The 24,410-nt window shown below is 43.8% G+C and overlaps 2 protein-coding genes and 1 long non-coding RNA gene across 3 annotated transcripts; 2 read left to right on the top strand and 1 right to left on the bottom strand.

Moving 5' to 3' along the window:
- The first annotated feature begins 1,675 nt into the window (after positions 1-1,675).
- On the top strand, positions 1,676-9,245 carry LOC115197665 (endoplasmin). Its single transcript, XM_029759413.1, has 17 exons — positions 1,676-1,842; positions 2,738-2,840; positions 3,080-3,221; positions 3,414-3,530; positions 3,796-4,127; positions 4,516-4,627; positions 4,833-4,955; positions 5,132-5,248; positions 5,422-5,637; positions 5,810-5,875; positions 6,003-6,272; positions 6,635-6,880; positions 7,090-7,226; positions 7,389-7,467; positions 7,662-7,817; positions 8,144-8,242; positions 8,755-9,245. Exons 1-17 carry the CDS (start codon positions 1,794-1,796, stop codon positions 8,776-8,778), a joined length of 2,388 nt encoding a protein of 795 aa, XP_029615273.1. The 5' UTR covers positions 1,676-1,793; the 3' UTR covers positions 8,779-9,245.
- A 1,588-nt stretch (positions 9,246-10,833) lies between these two features.
- LOC115196631 (cadherin-related family member 3-like) lies at positions 10,834-21,056 on the top strand. The gene is made up of 19 exons (XM_029757477.1): positions 10,834-10,891; positions 11,196-11,398; positions 11,664-11,820; positions 11,919-12,004; positions 12,238-12,335; positions 12,516-12,617; positions 12,853-12,989; positions 13,273-13,480; positions 13,673-13,838; positions 13,982-14,084; positions 14,254-14,352; positions 14,906-15,144; positions 15,357-15,525; positions 17,301-17,421; positions 17,579-17,714; positions 18,915-19,120; positions 19,494-19,533; positions 20,268-20,316; positions 20,418-21,056. Exons 1-19 carry the CDS (start codon positions 10,834-10,836, stop codon positions 20,684-20,686), a joined length of 2,646 nt encoding a protein of 881 aa, XP_029613337.1. The 3' UTR covers positions 20,687-21,056.
- An 812-nt stretch (positions 21,057-21,868) lies between these two features.
- On the bottom strand, positions 21,869-22,835 carry LOC115197668 (uncharacterized). Its single transcript, XR_003879039.1, has 2 exons — positions 22,638-22,835; positions 21,869-22,365 (listed from the first exon to the last, which is right to left on the bottom strand). It is a non-coding gene; the product is annotated as an uncharacterized LOC115197668 (long non-coding RNA).
- Between the last annotated feature and the right edge of the window lie 1,575 nt (positions 22,836-24,410).

The raw sequence follows: 24,410 nt of genomic DNA on the forward strand, positions 1-24,410 counted from the left end.
GATGAGACAGCCTATAGGGAGGAGGACAGAGACCTGGCCGGGTGGTGCCAGATTAACAATCTATTCCTTAACGTAACCCAGACTAAGGAGATGATTGTGGACTACAGGAAAAGGAGGACCGAGCACGCCCCCATTCTCATTGACGGGGATGTAGTGGAGCAGGTTGAGAGCTTCAAGTTCCTTGGTGTCCACATCACCAACAAACTAGAATGGTCCAAACACACCAAGACAGTCGTGAAGAGGACACGACGAAGCCTATTCCCCTTCAGGAAACTAAAAAGATTTGGCATGGGTCCTCAGATCCTCAAGGTTCTACCTTCCCTGTAGCTCAGTTGGTAGAGCATGGTGTTTGCAACACCAGGATTGTGGGTTCGATTCCCACGGGGGGCCAGCACAGAAAAAAAAATAAAAATGAAATGTATGAAATTGTATGCATTCACTACTGTAAGTTGCTCTGGATAAGAGTGTCGGCTAAATGACTAAAATGTAAATGTTCTACAGCTGCAACATCGAGAGCATCCTGACTGGTTGCATCACTGCCTGGTACGGCAACTGCTCGGCCTCCGACCGCAAGGCACTTCAGAGGGCAGTGCGTACGGCCCAGTACATCACTGGGGCTAAGCTGCCTACCATCCAGGACCTCTATATCAGGCAGTGTCAGGGGAAGGCCCTAAAAATGTTCAGCCACCCCAGTCACAAAAAGGCTTCTCAACAGTTTTTACCGCCAAGCTATAAGACTCCTGAACAGGTAATCAAATGGCTACCAGGACCCCCCCCAACCCCTCTTTTACGCTGCTGCTACTCTCTGTTTATCATATATGCAGTGTCACTTTAACTATACATTCATGTACATACTACCTCAATTGGCCCGACCAACCAGTGTCCCCACACATTGGCTAACCGGGCTATCTGCATTGTGTCCCGCCACCCACCACCCCCTCTTTTACGCTACTGCTACTCTCTGTTCATCATATATGCATAGTCACTTTAACCATATCTACATGTACATACTACCTCAATCAGCCTGACTAATCGGTGCCTATATATAACCTCGTTACTGTTATAGCCTCGCTACTGTATATAGCCTCGCTACTGTTATTTTTCACTGTCTTTTTTACTGTTGTTTTTATTTCTTTACGTACCTATTGTTCACCTTATACCTTTTTTGCACTATTGGTTAGAGCCTGTAAGTAAGCATTTCACTGTAAGGTCTATCTATACCTGTTGTATTCGGCGCATGTGACAAATAAACGTTGTTTTCTTATGCAGTATGAATGTCTATTGTACATTATAGCCTATCAGCTTCTAGAAACAAAACATTATCATTATAGTGACCAAATAGAATATCGATAAACGATCATCACATCAATACAATTTAATATTTAAAAAAATAAATAAATAACACTGATTGAGCAAAATGCATAAACATTGTGTGTTGAGCAATTTTTTTATTTTTTAGAGTAGTTGCCTCAAATAGTACCTCTAGAAGAATTCTTTAAGCCAATGGTTACAAGCCACGATTTTCATGTATTAAGTTTTACATGGAAGACGTCTATTGGGAGAAAATGTCCCGTAGATTGTGAAATGTCCTGCTGCTATTGGCTGTGTTTTGTGCGTGGTGCCCTATGATTGGTCCGTCTTGCAGGGGGGTATTAAAACGGGTGCTTTTTGTTAGGGGGGAGCTCCAACTTGTCCGTTCTTCCTTGTCAAGGCGTCGGTGTGTTACGTTGATACGGTTGAGGTATAGGTTTATACACACGTATTTTGTCTGAAGATAATTTTTTTAAGCAGAAATGAAGCGGATTTGGTTTATTGGGCTGCTCTGTGCACTTTTAGCATTCGGTGAGTATCTGAGGATGTTTTTATTAGCATCGCTATTAGCGTTGTATATCCATACGAGCTAGCGTTTGAACTTGATTTCTTTTATTGCTAGCCAGCCATCTGAATCGTGAGCTTGTATGTCACCTTAATAGTTAGCTATGGACACCACTAGGCATTTTATTTGTAAGAATTTGGGTTTTATTCATTGAATTAGATTTCTAGGAGATTTTCTTACTGCTTCACACGTTTCTGGAAGTTTCCTTGTTAAGCTTAGCAAACATCCTGTTCCTAGCTAGCAACCACAGATCACAACTGCTAACGGTAACGTTAGGACGAGCAAGCCAAGGCTAACACGATCTAGCGTAGCTAGTTTGTGATATCTGTATTTCCTGTCATTTTGGCTAACTAAGGAATACAGCTAGATATATATACATGGAGCCCGTGACTGAATTATTATACTGTTTTGTTTTCTGTCAGGTTGAATAGTCCACATCTCTTTTATGATTTGCATGCGACTCTTGTTTCAAACTCAAGGTAGCTAGCATCTTCAGTTTGTAACTCAACGGAAAACAATATTTTTTTGGTTCTTTCATTAGTCCATTGTTGACAGTCCCAAAGTGTTTTGTTTGTCAGCACTCAAGCTTTCAAGCTGTTTAACACTCAAAAAATAAAGAACCATCCCTGTATGATGTATTTTACGTCATATAATGACGCATTTTGCTTTATATAAAGCAACATGTATCATACGGGATGAATTCTGTATTGAGTTACATATCTTGAATGTCCCCAAATGTTTTGTCAGAACTCAAGCAAAGGTCTACAATGGACTAATAGTTTTTGGGTTAGAGTTTTCCATCAATAGGTTGCCTTTCAGAGAATCACCTACTCTGCTAACTTGGATGGTGTTTTTATGCAGCATCTGTGAGAGCAGAAGATGAACTTGACATTGACGGCGCTGTGGAGGATGATCTGGGAAAGAGCAGAGATGGATCCAAGACGGATGACGAGGTGGTGCAGAGGTAAGTCAGAGGGCGAAACTTTAAAGACAAACCAGACTCTGAGGGGCAGTCCCAGCCTCATTACTGATGTATGTTTGGTAGTTGCACAGAGCCGACACAATTGTTTGGGAGGGACCTTAAAGTAAAACCTGACAGAAGTCGTCTACAGGGAAAACTAAGGTGATGATCAGTTGCAGGGACAGTTCGGTGTGACGCACTGACCTGTTGAATGTCATTGACTTCTCTGTCTCTGTCCTCAGAGAGGAGGAGTCTATCCAGCTGGACGGGCTGAACGCAGCTCAGATCAAAGAGATTAGAGAGAAGTCGGAGAAACATGTCTTCCAGGCAGAGGTCAATCGCATGATGAAACTCATCATCAACTCTCTCTACAAGAACAAGGAGGTGAGTGGCGGTAGGGTTGCAGGTTTCCGGAAACTTCCCCATCCTGCCCTTGTCTTCCTGTCTGTGTGTTGGATCTTGAGACGGTTAATATTATGACTCCAGATTGTAGAGTCAGTAAAAGTTGCGTAGATCCATTCATAACCAACCCAGAGGTTTATGTTAACAGTAACCATCCTGTCCACCTGTCTGTAGATCTTCTTGAGGGAGTTGATCTCCAACGCCTCTGATGCTTTGGATAAGATCAGACTGTTGTCTCTGACCAATGAGGATGCACTGGCAGCCAACGAGGAGCTCACCATCAAGATCAAGGTGTGTTTCATGGTCACGTCCTCAATCTCAATTCCGCGCACTCTTCTCAACCGTACTGGCGATGGTCCAAGGTCCTTCCCCTTGGACCTTCTTCTCCAATGTGTTTTGAGACTGTTAAGAGAGGAATGGAATTGGAATTGGAGAAAGGGTTAGTCTTTGAAAGATATTTGACTGATCCATTCTGCTTTGTAAGACATGGAAATTAATAAAATACCATTAGGACTTCTGAGGTTGAGCTCACCTATTCTCTTCATGTTCTCCCTAGTCTGACAAGGAGAAGAACATGCTCCACATCACAGACACGGGTGTTGGCATGACCAAAGAAGACCTGATTAGAAATCTGGGTACCATCGCCAAGTCAGGCACCAGCGAGTTCCTGAACAAGATGACAGAGGTTGAAAGTGAGGGCCAGTCCACCTCAGAGCTGATTGGACAGTTCGGCGTGGGCTTCTACTCTGCCTTCCTGGTTGCTGACAAGGTGATTGTGTCTTCGAAGCACAACAATGGCACGCAGCACATCTGGGAGTCTGACTCCAATGAGTTCAGCGTGATTGAGGACCCCCGCGGAGACACCCTAGGAAGGGGCACCACCATCACGTGAGTGTCTCAGAGTACATTTATGTTTACATTTTATTCATTTAACGGATGGTTATCCAGAGCGACTTACAGTTGATAGCTAGGTGAGACAACCACACATCAGTCAAGTACAATTTTTTTGTACTTCCAAAAGTGAAAACTGGCAGTCTAGACAGCCACAAGCAAATGCTCCTGGTATTTAAAGGTTTTGAATACCAGGCCTCTGGTATTCATACAGTGGCCATGAATTAAATGAACTTGTGTAGCATTATAAGATAATACAGGGCAAAAATCCCTCAATGAAATTCAAAACACAAAGTACCATGACCTTGAATCAATCTGTATTTTGACTGACTCATGTTTTGACACTAACGAGGTTCAATCCACTTGTTGTCTTTGATTGGTCCAGGTTGGTGATGAAGGAGGAGGCTACAGACTACCTGGAGCTGGAGACCATCAAGAACCTGGTCAGAAAGTACTCCCAGTTCATCAACTTCCCCATCTACGTCTGGTCCAGCAAGGTATTGGAGTGGAACTACACTATTTTTCCTGTCCTCTCCTTCATCTGCTCTGATGGCAAAATAATTTACAGGTGGAAACAATATGGTGGAATCAAGCTTATCATAGATAAAGGAGAGGAAGTTTGTCAAAGGAACAAACCATGGTGAACCATTGTAGCAGTGAGCTGTAGGAATAACATTTTTCCCTTCTCTTCCACCTGCCCAGACTGAGACTGTTGAGGAGCCCATCGACGAGGACACCGAGGCAGAGGAGAAAGATGCCACTGAGGATGAGGTAGAGGTGGAGGAAGAGGAGGATGAGAAGGAGGACAAGCCAAAGACAAAGAAGGTAAACAAACAGCTTGACTAGTTTCAGTTTCCCAAACCTCTCCTTCTGTACCAGTTCCATTTATTTGATCTATTCAAATGCTAACACAGAATAGAACTTAGTTATCAATTGGTGTCATATTTTGGATGTTTTTGACTTTGTAAAAACCCAAAACCACTTCCATGCCTTTGGTCCAGGTTGAGAAGACTGTGTGGGACTGGGAGCTGATGAACGACATTAAGCCGATCTGGACGAGACCAGCCAAAGAAGTAGAGGAAGACGAGTACAAGGCTTTCTACAAGACCTTCTCCAAGGTATGCAGTCTGCGACCCTGACTTCCTTCCAGGGACTTCTTCCTAGCCAAAGCATCCATTTTAGTTTGCTCTTCGGAGTCTAGACTGCGTTAATGTGAAACCCTTTGTGACAACTGTTGACATGAAATGGGCTTTATGAATACCTTTTTGATTTTGTCGCTCTCCCCCCTCAGGACACAGATGAGCCCCTGTCCCATATCCACTTCACAGCTGAGGGTGAGGTCACCTTCAAGTCCATCCTGTTTGTCCCTGCTGCCGCCCCCAGGGGCATGTTCGACGAGTACGGAACCAAGAAGAACGACTTCATCAAGCTGTTTGTCCGTAGAGTGTTCATCACTGATGACTTCAATGACATGATGCCCAAATACCTGAACTTTGTCAGGGGAGTGGTGAGTCAGCCTTACATAGCTTAAGTTGTATAACTAATCTAAGACTTGGTACAGCAGGGTGGTTTTGTTTTTTCTGAATTGGAATTGACCTCTGATCCTGCTGTACAGTTAAATGATTGTTTATTCATTTAATGATGTTACTTTCTAAGTGATTTATGATTTGTTTTATTAGGTGGACTCTGATGACCTGCCCCTGAACGTGTCTAGAGAAACCCTGCAGCAACACAAGCTGCTCAAGGTGAGCCGATCTAATTAGACAAGTGATCTGTTTCGGGTCAGTTTGGTGCCTAATGAAGAGAATGACTTGTTATTAACCATCGTAGTGAATGGATGTGAGCTTAGTAACTAAACGTTCCTCCATCCAGGTCATTCGTAAGAAGCTGGTGCGTAAGACCCTGGACATGATCAAGAAGATTGCAGAAGAGCAGTACAACGAGAAGTTCTGGAAGGAGTTTGGCACCAACATCAAGCTGGGCGTTATTGAGGATCACTCCAACAGGACCCGTCTGGCTAAGCTGCTACGTTTCCAGACCTCCAACAGCGACACGGTGCTGGCCAGCCTGGAGCAGTACGTAGAGAGGATGAAGGACAAGCAGGACAAGATCTACTTCATGGCCGGGACCAGCCGCAAGGAGGTGGGTAGTGTTACTGTATAGGCCACTTAGGCTGCCGCGGTGGCCTGGTGTGGTGATGGCCATACGTAGAGATGGCGACGCGGGACCAGATATACTTCATGTCTAGAACTAGCTTAAAGGAGGTGGGAAGAGTGGACCGTAAACTGGGTTTTCTTTTGATTTTCCCTCCATTTCTTATCTTGAACTCTGTTTTCAAATGACGTTAAGGTAACCTCTCTGAATGCAACCACTCAGCTGGTTCCAATCTGCTCACGTCCCCTGAGATGTTTGCAGATCTGTAAGGTGTAAGCAATCTAGTGTAATTGTAGGTTAATGTTCCTCCTAACCCTAGTCTTCCCTTGTGTAATGTCCTCGTCCCCCAGGCGGAGTCTTCTCCCTTCGTGGAGAGTCTGTTGAAGAAGGGTTATGAGGTCATCTACCTGACTGAGCCAGTTGATGAGTACTGTGTCCAGGCTCTGCCGGAGTTCGATGGAAAGCGCTTCCAGAACGTGGCCAAGGAGGGCATTAAGTTTGACGAGAGTGACAAGGCCAAGGAGACAAGGGAGGCCCTGGAGAAGGAGTATGAACCTCTCACCACCTGGATGAAGGACAGCGCCCTCAAGGATAAGGTAACATACAGAACATGAAGGCAAAAGGTCAAACTTCAGCCCGCTCGAGATAAAAAAAAGTTTCTTTTTTTCCAGACTTGGATTCAATTTAGTGCTGGATTTTAAAAAAAGAAACCTTAAAGGAGAATCTGTCCTTCAATGTTTTTGGATGAAATGATATTGTGGAAAACCTAGATCTATTTTGCCAATGTGTCCTTTTTCTCTTGTAGATTGAGAAGGCCATCCTGTCCCAGAGGCTGACCAAGTCCCCCTGTGCTCTTGTAGCCAGCCAGTACGGCTGGTCTGGTAACATGGAGAGGATCATGAAGGCACAGGCCTACCAGACCGGGAAAGACATCTCCACAAAGTGAGTGGTCATTAAGGCTTCTGTTTAAGTACCTAGAACACTTCCTCATTCCTACTTTGTGAAAGGATCCAAATGTTGATATCATTGACTAATAAAAAAATATATATATTTCAAGATGCTACTTGTGCTTCAGATTTCCTAATTCTCTTGCGCTGTTTCCAGTTATTATGCAAGCCAGAAGAAAACATTAGAAATCAACCCGAAGCACCCTCTCATTAAGGAGATGCTGAAACGTGTTTCTGTAAGTATTCACATAACACATCAACCTTGTGACATTTCTGTCATACTTGATTCTCAAGGGGGGGTGGGGGCCAATGAGGATCAAGCTTAGAATGTCATCTTTCGTCAGTTGATTGTTTGTACATTGTGCTGCTCGTGGCACCATCATATCGCTGAGTGTTTAATTGTCATCTCTTCTATTTCTCTTACCTGCAGACGGATGGCGAGGACCAGACTGCCTCAGACCTGGCCATGGTGCTGTTTGAGACTGCCACGCTGCGTTCAGGCTACCAGCTCCAAGACACCAAGGCTTACGGAGACCGGATTGAGCGTATGCTACGGCTCAGTATGAACGTGGACCTCACCGAACAGGCATGTCACAGCCCTGCTAAATACACAATAAGACATGAACAACTCCTAAATTCTGTAAATGTGTGGTGCTGTAGCCACGTGTTTCCCTCCAGTACAGTAGCCCTGGCCAAGCACACCTGACTCCATCATCAAGCCCTCAATGACTTGAATCTGTCTTTTGTCTGGGGCTACAACATGTGCTGTGGGGGGAACTGGAGGACCGGAGACAGGAAAAATACTGCTCTAGCTCAGGGCTTATCCCACCTGTTTGAAAAAGAAATGCAGTGTTACTCTGATTAAATACCGAGGAAACTAAATCTAATCCTGTTTTGTCCCGCCCCTTGCAGGTTGAGGAGGAGCCAGAGGAGGAGCCGGAGGAGGAGCCTGAAGAGCCAGCAGAAGATGAAGCGGCTGAGGAAGAGGAGGAAATTCCAGATGAAGAAGCGGTGAGTCTCACAGAGCACATGTTGCAGTTGACCGTAATTTCCCAAAACTGTTCATTCATGGTTTTATAGTTCAGATCATTTCCTTCCCAGACACAAACACCCAAATGTTTGGTGGATCAACATGTCAAACTTGGCTTTGGTTAGCCAATACCGAGAGACCGTGAGGTCACTCCCACTAAGGCCAACTTTGACTCATTGCTGTACCAGGCTTATATGTGCTATGCACCAGAGGTGGCTGATGGGAGGAGCTATTGGAGGGCAAGCTCATTGTCATGGCTGGAACGGTATCAAACGTATGGAAACCACATGTTTAACTCTGTTCCATTCCAGCCATAACAATGAGCCATCCTCCTATAGCTTCTCCCACCAGCCTCCTCTGCTGTGCCCAATAGCCTGGGGAATAGGTTATAATTTGAATATTCATAGTTTAAATTGAAGTGTTTTGCCTTGTTCTGCATGATTTAGTTAATGATGGTGTAACTACAACTAACCTCCCTCTCTCTGGCCAACAGGTAACAGACAAAGATGAGTTATAAAGCACTGTAAATGAGGAAGGGTTTAATGATGGACCTATCCTGGAGCTGAGCCACAACAAAGGCCCAACTGGAATCCCAGACTGAATTCCACTTCTGTTCATGTTTGTTTCCACTCCATTATCTGTGTTAAGTGAAACAATAGTGAAATGTAGTGTGATTCAGTCTGTCAAGCCAAGACCACCTGCTGGCTAGGATACCCAACAGCCATCAATCAAGACTAGCCCGGTCCCACACCTGTTTGTGCTCTTGCCCAACAGATCTGGGACCAGGCTAAATCGAGGCCATCGGCCACACTATACTCACTCTGCGGAGGGTCCTGATGGGATGAGATTTTAAGGCTGGTGTTTTTGTTTCTGTTTTGTTACATTCCTCATGATTGTAAATTTGTTAATATTTAACTGAGCTGGAAAAGATGTGATCGACACTGTCCCTTGATCCCATTGAATAAATATTTCCTTGAAAAGGGGCTACTGTCTCTGTGATGAATATAGTTGGTGACTCTTGGTACGGGTGAAGTTATAAACAAACTAAATACTCTTTGTTGAATGAAGCGACATCTACAAATATGACAGAATACAAAATGTCTGAAGAACATACTGTTGAGGTGTTCCCATTTAAAGAGGCACTCGGTGATTTAGATGCACAAAATTAACTGCATAGTGGGTCAATTAATCTGCTGTTTTCATCCATGCTGTTGCTACCATGCTGTCAGTGGGCTAATATAGTAGGCGACGGAGTATATTATTAAAAGGCATGTGTTTTTAAGCTTTCAAAATACTTTAGTTTTGAAAGTTCAGTGGTAGTGCATTCAGTTTAAAAGCTTATATTCTGCCAATTGCAATGACTAGGGCTACAACAGGCTTCATAGTTTGCAGTAGGCAAGGAAGCTTTGAGACAATCTAAGTTGAGTCACTGTACACGTCAGCGACATTTAGCTGAAACGACTGAAGAACAGTGAATCCACATTTTGAAGTCTATGGCGCTTTTATGCACACTTCTAAAATGGTTATAGTTAAGAATAAATTGCGTCGACAATCTTAAGTTTAGTCAATGTTTGGATGTTTATAGTTTTAACAGTGGCCTATAGAGCTTTTTCCCACATTTTAAAACTTTTAGTTCAAAAGTTGTATACGAACATTTAATTCAGACCGGTCTGTAAATTTTAAAGTTGGAATGGCATTTCTAGCTTTTAAAGGCTGAAGACTAGTTCTTAATAACTTCAGTGTACATGTAGTGACTGGGAATTCTCAAGTCTATGCCACCTGAAATGCATTGGGATTTTGAGGTTCCAGCGGACTAACAAGTACGAACAGTTTCTAAAATGGTGCTTTGCTTTCAGCATGCACACCTACATATTGACATCACAAATCTGTGATCTGATCTTTCTGTAAAACTATTACTAATTAAAAATCTACTTTATTTTAAACCTACCTCATCTGGTGTTGGGGGGGAGGGGTTCTATTGAAAGGTTGAGTTCCTTCTAGTCATAGAACAGTGGTGTACTCCACTCGTGGCCTAGCCCTAGATACCAAACTAACTCACAGTATCTAAGGAATCAAATCCCATCACGTTTATTAATTTGTGTTTAGCTGTAAACAAAGGACTTCAGAGATTCTCTGATCAATATTCCATTTTAGTGATAATCAAATTTTACATGTGCAGAAAGAAATGTTTCAGATCTCTCCAGAAAGACATCCTCTTTGTGAACAGTGGAGATGCCTCTCCTCAAACGTGGTCTTTATTGTATACACAGGGCCTAGTTCAGAGTCGGATCACAATCAGCTCTGTTTAAATATGTTGGAGAATTCAGTCCTCCATCTGAGTTCAACATAAGGTAGAGGAAATGGCTCGTACTTATAGTTGGTGTGACTCGCATAAAAGGTAAAGACCATAAACTCCTGTATCTACCAACACAACAGGACTCTAGCAACACAGCCTACAGTAGAGTAGAACGTCCAGCCTTCCAGTAACCGAGCTGCGATAAGAGTACACACTCAAACTTACTTCTGTGTAGCATAAGGCTATTGAGAGGACCCTTGATACTTGACGAGAGAAATGGCCATGGATTTCAAACTCCTATTGAGCCTGACCCTGGGCATGTTGATGATACGAGGTGAGACAACTACATCTACACTGTCCTCTGTCAAAGTGTTTTTTCTTTACAATGTACTTTTGAGCTGTTTTTTTTTTAACATAGGTTTTTGTATGACTTTTTCTGGGTCATGTTCGTTAAGGCACACCATAGTAAAGCGTTTTGCAATGAAAAACAAACAAGCATTTATTTTTTGGGGATACTTTCAGAATCAGATATCACTTGTTTTAAACTTTATTCAGTGCCATTTTGTTCTGTTTGGTGCCTACTGACCACTGCCATGATCTCATTAACTGGTGTTCATTTCCTCTGCGGGTGGCTTCAGGCTCGGCTCCAGAGGTTTCGTTGATAGGCCTGCCAGGCACGGCTAGACTGGCAGAGAACAGCAAGGCTGGCACTGTGACCTACAGCTTCCAGGTGGCTCTGTCCCCAGGTGCCAGCTTGGCATCAGGACACCCCAGGATACTCAACTCTGACCCCCTCACCAACAAATTCACTGTGTCCATGATCAACACTAACAAAGCACAGGTGAGGCATTGCTCAATACTACCCTAGCAAGGCCTGATATGTACCAGGCCATGGGTTCAAATACTATTTGAAATCTTTAAAATACTTTGAGCATTTCTTTCAGCCTGTCTGGAGAGCTATGTGGATGGGGTTTGTTTATTTAAAATGATTTCAAATAATATTTAAACCCAGGTCTGGTACAACCCCTCACAGAAGAAACACCATGTCTTGCAAAGTAAGAGTAAAGGTGGATGATTTCATGATACATTTTCTGTTCTGAATACAGGTAACAGTAACAGGTACTACCAACCTGGATTTTGAGACGTCACCCAACAGCTTTGTCCTTCAAATCCTCGCCGTGGACAATACGAAGGACCTGGCTCTTCAGAGACTCACAGTGATCCTAACTGACGTCAACGAACCCCCTGTATTCCTAGATGAAGGTACTCTGTGTGTGTGCCTGTGTGTGAACATGTGTGAAATGGTTATTATGACTTACACAGTCCATTTTAACCTCCTGTGTGTTCCTGTATCCTCTCAGAGTCTGTCCTGTATGTTCTGGAGAAATCCCCACCAGGACAGATCTACAGGCCAACAGTCTCTGATCCTGAGAACCAGCCTGTGACTGTATGACTTCCTCAACCTCTCTCTCTCTCTCTCTCTCTCTCTCTCTCTCTCTCTCTCTCTCTCTCTCTCTCTCTCTCTCTCTCACATACCAGGGTTGGGTAAATTCCATTTCAATTCAGTTAGGAAGTAAATTGAAATTCATCGTATTGAAATTGAATTTACTGTGCAACCCTGACACACACTGTCTGTCTATTAGTTGAAATATCTGACTTCCATGTTGTTGTGTATTTTAGTTTACACTGACCCCGTCAAACACAGAGTTTCGTATTGACGTTGGCTCCGGCTTCCTGACTACAACTAAACAGTTCAGCTACCTGACTGACCCCAGAAGGTAGAGATGTGTCTCCTGCACACAGACATCACATTCTAATATATTGGGTACTGTGCCGTTGAAAATGTCTCTCCGCAGATGTCGCTAACAGCATACCGCAGCATTATGTCAGTGTGTAGTGATGTCTTGTAAATGTTACATTCTAATGTTCTTATACGTCCTGCATTCTGTGTCCTGCAGCTATGTCTTCAACCTGACTGTGAGTGATGGGAACAACAGCGTATCCAGAACACTGGTCATCAACATCGTCAACAGGAACGATGATAAACCTCAGTTCCTAAAGTCAGTGTTACTGTTGAAGACTTTAGTAACACTTTACTTTAGAAAATACTCATATACATCGTTTATAAAAGTGAATTCGTTTATAGTTTTTAAAAAAATCTGTCCTAAACGGTTGTAGGTAGCACACTGGTTGAAATTGTGTGTTTCTCATTTAGCTGTTTCGATTCCTGTATGACCTTACCCATTTTTTTTTTTACTGTATATCTATACTGTGTGTGTTTTATGTCGTAAGCAGTACAATCACAGACTTCACAGTCTCTGAGGAGCTGAGTCCAGGGTTTATCGTGACCAACATCACAGCAGTGGTACCCGATGACTCCTTCTACATCATCTACAGCATCGGCACCAACAACTACCTGGCTATACACAGATGTGAGTACACTGCGCAGTCATACTATACATACTTACCGTACTTCCACAAAATATCGATAATTGACCATAACTAAAAGGGAATTTGTCCTGCGATCAATTAGTGAAGATTGTAATTTTCAGTTTTAACAGTCCCCACTACAATTAGAAAAACATGGAATGTGGACATACAGTATGAGCTCAGCTTCACAACCTGATTGAAATTTTAAAAAACAATGAACATTATTTAGATTTTTTTTAAATGCTCACTGTGCGCCCCTGTGTTTTGGCCTGTCTCATGTCTCAGACACTGGCCTGGTGACTATAGCCAACAGGATGGACCGTGACTCAGCTCCTCTCAGGGAGGACCCTGAAATAACGGTCCCTGTGACAGCCACCTCCAGCCCCTCTGGCCCTCCCTCCAACACCATCACCCTGACCAACACCATCACTCTCACCATCACCGTCACTGACATTAACGACAACCCTCCCATCTGCTCCCCAGGCGCACAGAGGTCATATTTTTATACTGTTGTTTATCTTTTATTTTCACTATTGTATCCAACAGATAGACAGTTAGGTAGGAAAGGAGTGTGTCAGAAGAGATGTGGCTTGGATTTGAACCCGTGTTGACACTAGTATGTACACGAAGGCAGCAGCCATTATTGTTATGTATCTATTGCATCGTTTCCTTTGACTGGATCCAGGGTGGCAGTATCTGAGACGGAAAAACCTGGGGCCCTGATCACCACGGTAACGTGTACAGATAATGACGTTGAGACGACCTTCAGAGAGTTCCTGTTCACTGGCCTGTCCTGTCTGGGCTGCGCTAACCGCTTTGCTCTGGAACCCACGGGATCCAATCAGATCGTAGTAAGCAGAATATTCATATTTAAAGGGACAGGAGTTTTTCCTGACCAGTGACATGAAAGTATAAAATTACTGAATGATCCCATTCATACAAAGTCACAAACGTATACTTACATGAGGTTGTTTACAATTCTTTCCCCGTACAGCTCAAAGGAAACCTAGACCTTGAGGATCCCAGTAACCTGCTTTATGGTAATGAATACAGCCTGTTGGCTGTGGCTGAGGATAAGGATGAGCCCAACCTAAAAGGTAGGTGACTGTTTATTTGCTGTTTTGCTTGTTTATTTTTTTATTAGGTGACTGAGTGCCTAGACTGAACACAATTGTATATCACAAAGTACAGTAGTGTGATTCCCCCCCCCCCCCCCCCCCCCCACTCAGACTCATTTTGAACTCTGATTCCCATGGTGCTTTGCAGGTAGTGCATACATCTATGTGACGGTGACACCTGTGAATGAGTTTCCCCCTGTGTTTAGCCCTCCATCGTATTTCTACAGAATCTCTGAGCTTCTTGGACGTAAGTTACTACAACTATAAACAACTACACTAAAACAATAACAACTACACTACAGCAACAACACTACTACAACTATAATAACTACACTAAAACAATAACAACTACAGCAACTACACTACAGCAACTACACTAGAACTATAACTACACTACAACAACTACACTACAACTACAGCAACTACACTACAGCAACTACACTACAGCAACTACACTACAGCAACTACACTACAGCAACTACACTACAACTATAACAACAACACTACAGCAACTACACTACAACAACTACACTACAGCAACTACACTACAGCAACTACACTACAGCAACTACACTACAACTATAACAACAACACTACAGCAACTACACTACAGCAACAACACTACAGCAACTACACTACAACTATAACAACAACACTACAGCAACTACACTACAACTATAACAACACTACAGCAACTACACTACACTACAGCAACTACACTACAACTATAACAACAACACTACAACAATAACAACTACACCACACCGAGCTCATTGATATGTTTGTGCCTCTCCCTCCAGGTGGGACGGTGATAGGATCAGTGAAAGCTACGGACAGAGACCTCCCTGCCACCGGCGTCCGTTACGCCCTGATCTCTGGTGGAGGAACTGGTGGTCTGTCTAACATCTTCTCCCTGGACCCCAAGCTGGGGAGTCTCACCCTACTGACCCGGCCAGACTACGAGACCACCCAGACCTACCGCCTGGTCATCAGAGCTGAGGACGGGGACCCCATCAGTCCGCTCATTGTCACCACAACGGTACTACGGCCTGGTGACCTTTTATATTGACATAACAAGACATTATTCCTAATGATGTAAACACAGTCCAGTGCCTGTTTTTTTTCCAACCACTTTTTTTTTCGCCTTCCAGGTTGCCCTAGCTAGCAAAAAGGGGTATTTATCTTCAATGGGTCTTACCTGGTAATTAAAAATAAATATGCATGTATTGGTGATTTTTGCGTTTTGTTTAGGTCACTATCAACATCACAGAGGCCAATGACGAGCCTCCACTGTGTGGCCCCAACCAGACACATCTAATAATCCCCAAGGACCTGAGGACAGGCTCCAACATCCAGGGCTTCATCATGACCTGCTCAGACAGGGACTCCCCTTCAGCCTCCTTCATCTACTCTATCTCAGGTACCGCCGGTCTCTAGGCTGCATATTCAGAAAGCATTTCAGTACGAATGCTGATCTAGGATCAGGTTCCTCCGTCTAAATGATCTAATATGATACAAAAGGCAAAACTGATTTGAGATGACTTGGTCCGTTGTGGCTCAGTTGGTAGAGCATGGCGTTTGCAACGCCAGGATTGTGGGTTCGATTCCCACAGGGAGACCAGTATGAAAATGTATGCAATCACTGCTGTAAGTCGCACTATATAAGAGTGTTTGCTAAATGACGTACAGTGCATTCAGAAAGTATTCAGACCCCTTGACTTTTTCCACATTTTGTTACCTTACAGCCTTATTCTAAAATAGATTAAATATTTTTTCCCCCTCATCAATATCTACACAATACCCCATAATGACAAAGCAAAAACAGTTTTTTAGACATTTTTGCAAATGTATAAAAAAAATAAAAAAATATCACATTTACATTAAGTATTCAGGCCCTTTACTCAGTACTTTGTTGAGGCACCTTTGGCAGCGATTACAGCCTCGAGTCTTCTTGGGTATGACGCTACAAGCTTGGCACGCATGTATTTGGGGGGTTTTCCCATTCTTCTCTGCAGATCCTTTCAAGCTCTGTCAGGTTGGATGGGGAACGTTGCCGCACAGATATTTTCAGGTCTCTCGAGAAATGTTTGATCGGGTTCAAGTCCGGGCTCTGGCTGGGCCACTCAAGGACATTCAGAGACTTGTCCCAAAGCCACTCCTGCGTTGTTTTGGCTGTGTGGTTACGGATGTTGTCCTTCAACCAAGTCTGAGGTCCTGAGCGTTCTGGAGCAGGTTTTCATAAAGGATCTCTCTGTACTTTGCTTCGTTCAACTTTCCCTTGATCCTGACTAGTCTCCCAGTCCCTGCCGCTGAAAAACATCCCCACAGCATGATGCTGCCACCACCATGCTTCACTGTAGGGATGGTGCCAGGTTTCCTCCAGACGTGATGCTTGGCATTCAGGCTAAAGAGTTCAGCTTGGTTTCATCAGACCAGAGAATCTTGTTTCTTATGGTCTGAGTCCTTTAGGTACCTTTTGGCAAACTTTAAGAGGGCTGTCATGTGCCTTTTACTGAGGAGTGGCTTTCAGCTGGACACTCTACCATAAAGGCCTGATTGTTGGAGTGCTGCAGAGATGGTTGTCCTTCTGGAAGGTTCTCCCATCTCCACAGAGGAACTCTGCAGCTCTGTCAGAGTGACCATCGGGTTCTTGGTCACCTCCCTGACCAAGGCCCTTCTCCCTGATTGGTCATTTGGCCGGGCGGCCAGCTCTAGGAAGAGCCTTGGTGGTTCCAAACTTCTTCCCTTTAAGAATTATGTTTTGCACCCTTTCCCAGATCTGTGCCTCGACACAATCCTGTCTCGGGTCTCTATGGACAATTCCTTCCATAGCTTGGTATTTTCTGTTTTACATTTTTTATACATTTGCTAAAAATTCTAAAAACCTGCTTTCGCTTTGTCATTACAGGGTATTGTGTGTAGATTGACAAGGGGGAAAAAACTATTTAATGAATTTTAGAATAAGACTGTAACGTAAACAAAATGTGGAAAAAGTCAAAGGGTGTGACTACTTTCCGAATGCACAGTAAATGTAATTAGCACTCCTACTCTAAGATGCGTTATGGACACCGGCCCTGAGGTAACTGAGAAACCTGTACTCTAGATACGATCCTTGAAGACTGGTCTGACATACTTAACTTGTATAAATATATAAGATATCATAGGCTTGATATTTCACAAAATGTTTCCCTATAGGGGCCAGCAACCTGAACAACCATTTTGTGTTCTCACCTTCCTCTGGCACCAACGTCACCAGACTCTTCCTGAAGGAGCCCTTTGACTATGAGAGTGGCCTGGACCGGGTCTGGCACTACAGGTCAGATATTCTAACTACTATTGGTGCTCTTATCAGTCTGAACACCTATCAGTCTGACAAACATATACTGTACAATGCACTCTGAACTGAGAAACTATCTGACTGTGATGGTTACATGCAGTCTTAATTTCTAACTTTATATGGTTGGTTGGTACAGCGTGACTGTGCTGGTTTCTGATGGGAACCTGCGGTCTGCAGGGTCTGAGCCAAGAGGTCTGACCCAAACTGGCACAGTCATCATCAATATCCTAGTAGTGGACCCTGACCTCACCACCGTCACCACTACAACTATAGTAAGCCTTATCTCTATACTTTAATGAACCTAGCGTAAAGTCAGATCACCACTCCCCCAGGGGGCATTGCTTTCTTAAAGCAGTGGTTGCGGCTGCTACCTTTGATCATGGTGACCCGAATTCGAGCTGTGCTCAGGGACCTCCTACACTCCAACCACTATTCAGACTCCTAACCAATTGTGCTATTTTGTGTTTTTTCGCAGTGTAAAAAAAAAAAAAAATATATATATATATATATATATATATATATATATATATATATATATATATATATATATATATATAACGATATACAAATGGCCCCTGACTAACCTGAACCCCCGCACATTATACGGTACCCCCTGTATATAGCCTTATTATTGTTATTTTATTGTGTAATAAACTTTTTTTTTTTCAAGTTTTACTTTAGTTTATGTAGTAAATATTTTGTTAACTCTATTTTCTTAAAACTGCATTGTTGGTTAAGGGGCTTGTAAGTAAGCATTTCACTGTAAGGTCTACTACACCTGTTGTATTCAGCATTTCACTGTGAGGTCTACTACACCTGTTGTATTCAGCATTTCACTGTGAGGTCTACTACACCTGTTGTATTCAGCATTTCACTGTGAGGTCTACTACACCTGTTGTATTCAGCATTTCACTGTAAGGTCTACTACACCTGTTGTATTCAGCATTTCACTGTAAGGTCTACTACACCTGTTGTATTCAGCATTTCACTGTGAGGTCTACTACACCTGTTGTATTCAGCATTTCACTGTGAGGTCTACTACACCTGTTGTATTCAGCATTTCACTGTAAGGTCTACTACACCTGTTGTATTCAGCATTTCACTGTAAGGTCTACTACACCTGTTGTATTCAGCATTTCACTGTGAGGTCTACACCTGTTGTATTCAGCATTTCACTGTGAGGTCTACTACACCTGTTGTATTCAGCATTTCACTGTGAGGTCTACACCTGTTGTATTCAGCATTTCACTGTGAGGTCTACACCTGTTGTATTCAGCATTTCACTGTAAGGTCTACTACACCTGCTGTATTCGCCGCATGTGACAAATAACATTTGATTTGAATAAGGACATTAGTAGTGTTACCATAACAACTATTTGCCTCTTTTCTACATCTACTCTGAACAACACATCTTGATGTGAATTTCCTCACACCACAGACTAGAGAAACCACAGTTAACCTTTCCCTTGCAGCCTCGTGTAACATACATCACCATCACCGAGAACACGTACAGCATTGACGACTGGTATATATGGTTTGTCATTGCTCTGGGGACCATGCTACTGCTTGGTTTACTGTCATACCTGCTGTATCACCTCTGTGGGAAGCTCTACAAGGCTCTTAAACACAGTGTCTGCTCCTGCTGCGAACCCAGGCCCCGGGAAGACAAGGAAGTACTGTGAGTATTAACTGAAATACTACATCTCCCAGTAGGCAAAGCTGGTTGAAATGATGTTACAACCAGCTTACGACGTCTTTACAACCACTTTTGCCTGCTGAGCCGAGCTGTGGGGGAATCGTTACATGGCTGTGGGGGAATCGTTACATGGCTGTGGGGGAATCGTTACATGGCTGTGGGGGAATCGTTACATGGCTGTGGGGGAATCGTTACATGGCTGTGGGGGAATCGTTACATGGCTGTGGGGGAATCGTTACATGGCTGTTGGGGAATCGTTACATGGCTGTGGCTGTGGGGGAATCAAGACATTGTTGATAACAGAAATGTATATTTCATGTATTACTAATGATATATTTTCTTTTCTCTGTCACAGGATCCCAGAACCAACACCTCCAAAGAGGGAAATATTAATGGTAAGAGTCTACCTACAGTCTGGCTATAGTCTACCTACAGTCTACCTACAGTCTGGCTATAGTCTACCTACAGTCTGGCTACAGTCTGGCTATAGTCTACCTACAGTCTACCTACAGTCTGGCTATAGTCTACCTACAGTCTGGCTATAGTCTACCTACAGTCTACCTACAGTCTACCTACAGTCTACCTGCAGTCTGGCTATAGTCTACCTACAGTCTACCTACAGTCTACCTACAGTCTACCTACAGTCTGGCTATAGTCTACCTACAGTCTGGCTACAGTCTGGCTATAGTCTACCTACAGTCTACCTACAGTCTGGCTATAGTCTACCTACAGTCTACCTACAGTCTGGCTATAGTCTACCTACAGTCTACCTACAGTCTGGCTATAGTCTACCTACAGTCTACCTACAGTCTGGCTACAGTCTACCTACAGTCTGGCTATAGTCTGGCTACAGTCTACCTACAGTCTACCTACAGTCTACCTACAGTCTGGCTAGTCTACCTACAGTCTACCTACAGTCTGGCTATAGTCTACCTACAGTCTACCTACAGTCTGGCTAGTCTACCTACAGTCTACCTACAGTCTACCTGCAGTCTGGCTACAGTCTACCTACAGTCTACCTACAGTCTGGCTAGTCTACCTACAGTCTCTTAAAGTGCCGCTGTGTTCTAGGACCTCGATTCAATTGTTGGTGACTGTCCTCTCTATATACACGCTCTCTCTATTCCAGGAAGTGATCGAGATCAACACTGTATTTGATGGAGAGGAAGTTGATCCTGGTAAGTTTCTCTCATTTCCTGTTATTTGTTCTGAGATTATATAAAACCTAATTTTGACCTTTAGCATTTATTTTTTTATTTAATTTTTTTACATTTTTCAGTCACAGGGAGGGTGTACGAGTACAACAGTAAGTCTGGAGCCAGACGCTGGAAGGACGTTACCACTGTGTCTGAGTCTGTCCCTATGATACAGCCAGAGAGCAGCAGCATGGTCATTCCTCATGGTCAGCATGGTGATTCTGCCCAATCACAGGCTAGGAGTGGGAGGGCTAGCACTGGCCAATCAAAAATGAGGAGTGAGGGAGTAGGCAGGGCCACAGAGGATAGAGGATCTCTCTGGTCCAGTCAGAGCAGACAAACGTCTGGATAGTCTGCAAGGTCTGCTCGGTCTGCTCTTTCAGAAGGAGGCGTAAAGTTAGATATGGTACCCATGACAACTAGGGGAAGGCCCAACATGTCTGAATTCTGATTCGTCACTGACATATAATACATTACTTGTGTGTTTAGACATTTTTCAAATCATTATTATAGTCAAGTATAGGATTTAAGTTTTGGGAAAAATGTTTAGCCTTTACAACAGTTGTGTAAACGTTTGTACAGATAATGTACGTGCAGAGATACTCAAATACGTTGTACATTAGTACAAGCTGGGTCGGGTCATAATATGACTTGGTAACAGCTTTGTAAATCAAGATAACAGACAAATAAATATAACCTGTCAACGCTTATCTAGATCAAAACTGCTCTGGTGTTGCTATGTTACACAGACCGTTGAGGCACAGACCGTTGAGACACAGACCGTTGAGACACAGACCGTTGAGGCACAGACCGTTGAGGCACAGACCGTTGAGGCACAGACCGTTGCCGTCATTCATCAAAGTCAAGTGTAACCAACTGTCCTACTGATGATTCACTAATCCTGCCACCCTTCTACCATAACTGTGTCTTTTGGTACGTTTTGAAATGCTCAGAAAAAAAGTATAATCACACAGAAAATAATCAAATAACATTTTCATAATTGCAAAGAAAGTTGCTATAGACTATAATCAACTTTTTCAATGTTAAAAGACCGGTCCTGTTGGGCACTACAGTCAGACGCTTCATCATTGGTCAGGCCCTTTTCACGCAGGGAAGTTCTCAGCAGTCATATGAATGACACAGTTGGTCTTCAGACACTCCTGGGAAGAGAAGACAAGGGAAGGGAAGGGAAGAGAAGACAAGGGAAGGGAAGACAAGGGAAGAGAAGACAAGAGAAGACAAGGGAAGGGAAGAGAAGACAAGGGAAGAGAAGACAAGAGAAGACAAGAGAAGACAAGGGAAGGGAAGAGAAGACAAGGGAAGGGAAGAGAAGACAAGGGAAGAGAAGACAAGGGAAGGGAAGACAAGGGAAGAGAAGACAAGGGAAGAGAAGGGAAGCATCCGTGATGATTTAAGTCACAGGGAGTAGACAAGCAAACGACACCTTCCACATTGCAGCCGACTTTGAAGTCGAGTCAAGACTGACTGATCTACAAATCAATCACCTTGTATCATAAATATCTACTCAATATAATTTTTTTTCAGATCAGGTCAGTCACAATTTACCCATGATACATCCTGATTTAGAAGCAGTTTAACCAGCACCCTGTGACTGAGTACTGGGTTGCTGTGTGTGGTAGAGGGGAGACAGACTGGCCCTATATTTGTTTGTGCTGTCAGTAAATTACCATATGAGTTGGCAAAACAGCACAAACAAATCTAGAACCAGTCTAGAGGACAGAGCCTGTGACAAAGCAAAACAATTTATGTGGTTTAATTTATAGGGTGTTGAAATTGAACATTTATAAAATGTTATGTGTTTGAGAGAAGGGAGTTGACTAAAGTCAACACACAGCTTCACACAGGAATGTAAACAGCCTGTCTCCTTACTACTGTAACCAGCTTGATGTGCCTCTATTATAGCCTAAAAAGGAATTGAATTGGGTACAGTCTCACTTATCTTAAATATTCACAAGAATACACCAAAGACGTCACAGATTTCATCAAGGCAATTCATTGGCTGGGATTGTCCTGAGAGAGAAAAAAACCACTATACTAATATCTAATACATTCAGTATTGTACATGAAAGAATATTCTAATGACCAAAGCATATTACGTCAGTGGATGGACAGAAAGCAACATTGTGATTAAAAGCTAAAGTTTGAAGGAAACTGACACAGTAATAGAATAACTATTTACAGACACAAAACAAAAGGTTAATGTGACAAGAACAACTGTCAAAAGGCGTACAAGAGCAACTCAGAGGAAGTTAAAAAGGTTTGTCCCTGCAAGGGTACCATACCACCTCTCCTCTGCGGGCACTGTTGCTGATTAGGGCATCAGTGGATGGCGAAGGGGGGCTCATATAAGGTCTGGCACCTGCCTGCGCTCAATCCCTAGGCTCTGGAGCTGGGCAGTCTGTCTCTGTCGTGCCATGGGGTCTCTTTATCGGGGACCCAGGTGTTGCCCACCCACAGAACCACATTCAAGGAAGCACAGAGAGAGAGAGAGAGAGAGAGAGAGAGAGAGAGAGAGAGAGAGAGAGAGAGAGACAGAGAGAGAGAGAGAGAGAGAGAGAGAGACAGAGAGAGAGAGAGAGAGAGAGAGAGAGAGAGAGGGACGGACGGACGAAAGAACGAACTGTTAGGCTTTTTCTCAATTTCTTAGAAATCTGTCCTCTCCTTGGCTCCGCCTCTTCATCGGCACTGACCCGGAAAAGATTGACGTGTGAAAACAATATGGTGGAAGCTCATCATTAGGCTGTCTTTCACTTGATCATTTTATTTTAGATCAGTGGGGAAAAGGAGAGAGAAAAAAAACATGACTGAGAAAAGACATTATCTCACCACAGACATGTTTAGACCATGCCCTGTGCCTTTCGGCCCTGTGCCAGGGTACACTCTGTAGTCCCCTGGCCCACGACGACGCACTCTTCAACCACAGGATGGCAAAGAGCACGATCACCACAATGTTCTGCCAGAATGGAAGGAAGGAGACACACACACACACAAGGAGGAGCTGGGGGACGACAACATGTAAGAGTCAGGGTCTCTCTAGCGGCCTGGAGCCAGCCCTGGTCTGCTGTTTCCAACTATTTATGTGTCTTAATGAATAAATACTCAGAAGCTTAGCCATCAGCAGACCATGCAGTAGCCTGATTCCAATAGGTATTACCAGTGTGACAACTATATGCACACAATGACTAGTACCATCTAGTGTGGTTGACTTACCTACCGTAGTAAAATGCACTGACTATAAGTCTCTCTGGATAAGAGTGTCTGCTAAATGACCACAATGTAAATGTATTAGCGTGATGGTATTATTTCATGGTGTGTTCATGTAACTCACATAGACCAGCAGTCCCCATACGGTACAGTCCCCATACGGTACAGTCCCCATACGGTACAGTACAGTCCCCATACGGTACGGTCCCCATACGGTACAGTCCCCATACGGTACAGTCCCCATCTCGTACAGTACAGTCCCCATACGGTACGGTCCCCATACGGTACAGTCCCCATACGGTACAGTCCCCATCCCGTACAGTACAGTCCCCATCCCGTACAGTCCCCATACGGTACAGTACAGTCCCCATACGGTACGGTCCCCATACGGTACAGTACAGTCCCCATACGGTACAGTCCCCATACAGTACAGTACAGTTCCCATACGGTACGGTCCCCATACGGTACAGTACAGTCCCCATACGGTACGGTCCCCATACGGTACAGTCCCCATACAGTACAGTACGGTCCCCATACGGTACAGTACAGTTCCCATACGGTACGGTCCCCATACGGTACGGTCCCCATACAGTACAGTCCCCATACGGTACGGTCCCCATACAGTACAGTACGGTCCCCATACAGTACAGTCCCCATACAGTACAGTACGGTCCCAATACGGTACAGTCCCCATACGGTACATGAAGGCCATGATGGTGACACTCGCAATGAACTCAGCTGAGAAGGCAAAGGTCCCTAATCAGGTGAGTCTCTAGTATAGTACGGTTACACCAGTGGCACCTGTCTTAACCTGGGGGGCACAGGACAGGTGATGATAGAATAGAAGTCCT

Source organism: Salmo trutta, chromosome 7 (assembly GCF_901001165.1).
Source record: "Salmo trutta chromosome 7, fSalTru1.1, whole genome shotgun sequence".
Classification (NCBI taxonomy): domain Eukaryota; kingdom Metazoa; phylum Chordata; class Actinopteri; order Salmoniformes; family Salmonidae; genus Salmo; species Salmo trutta.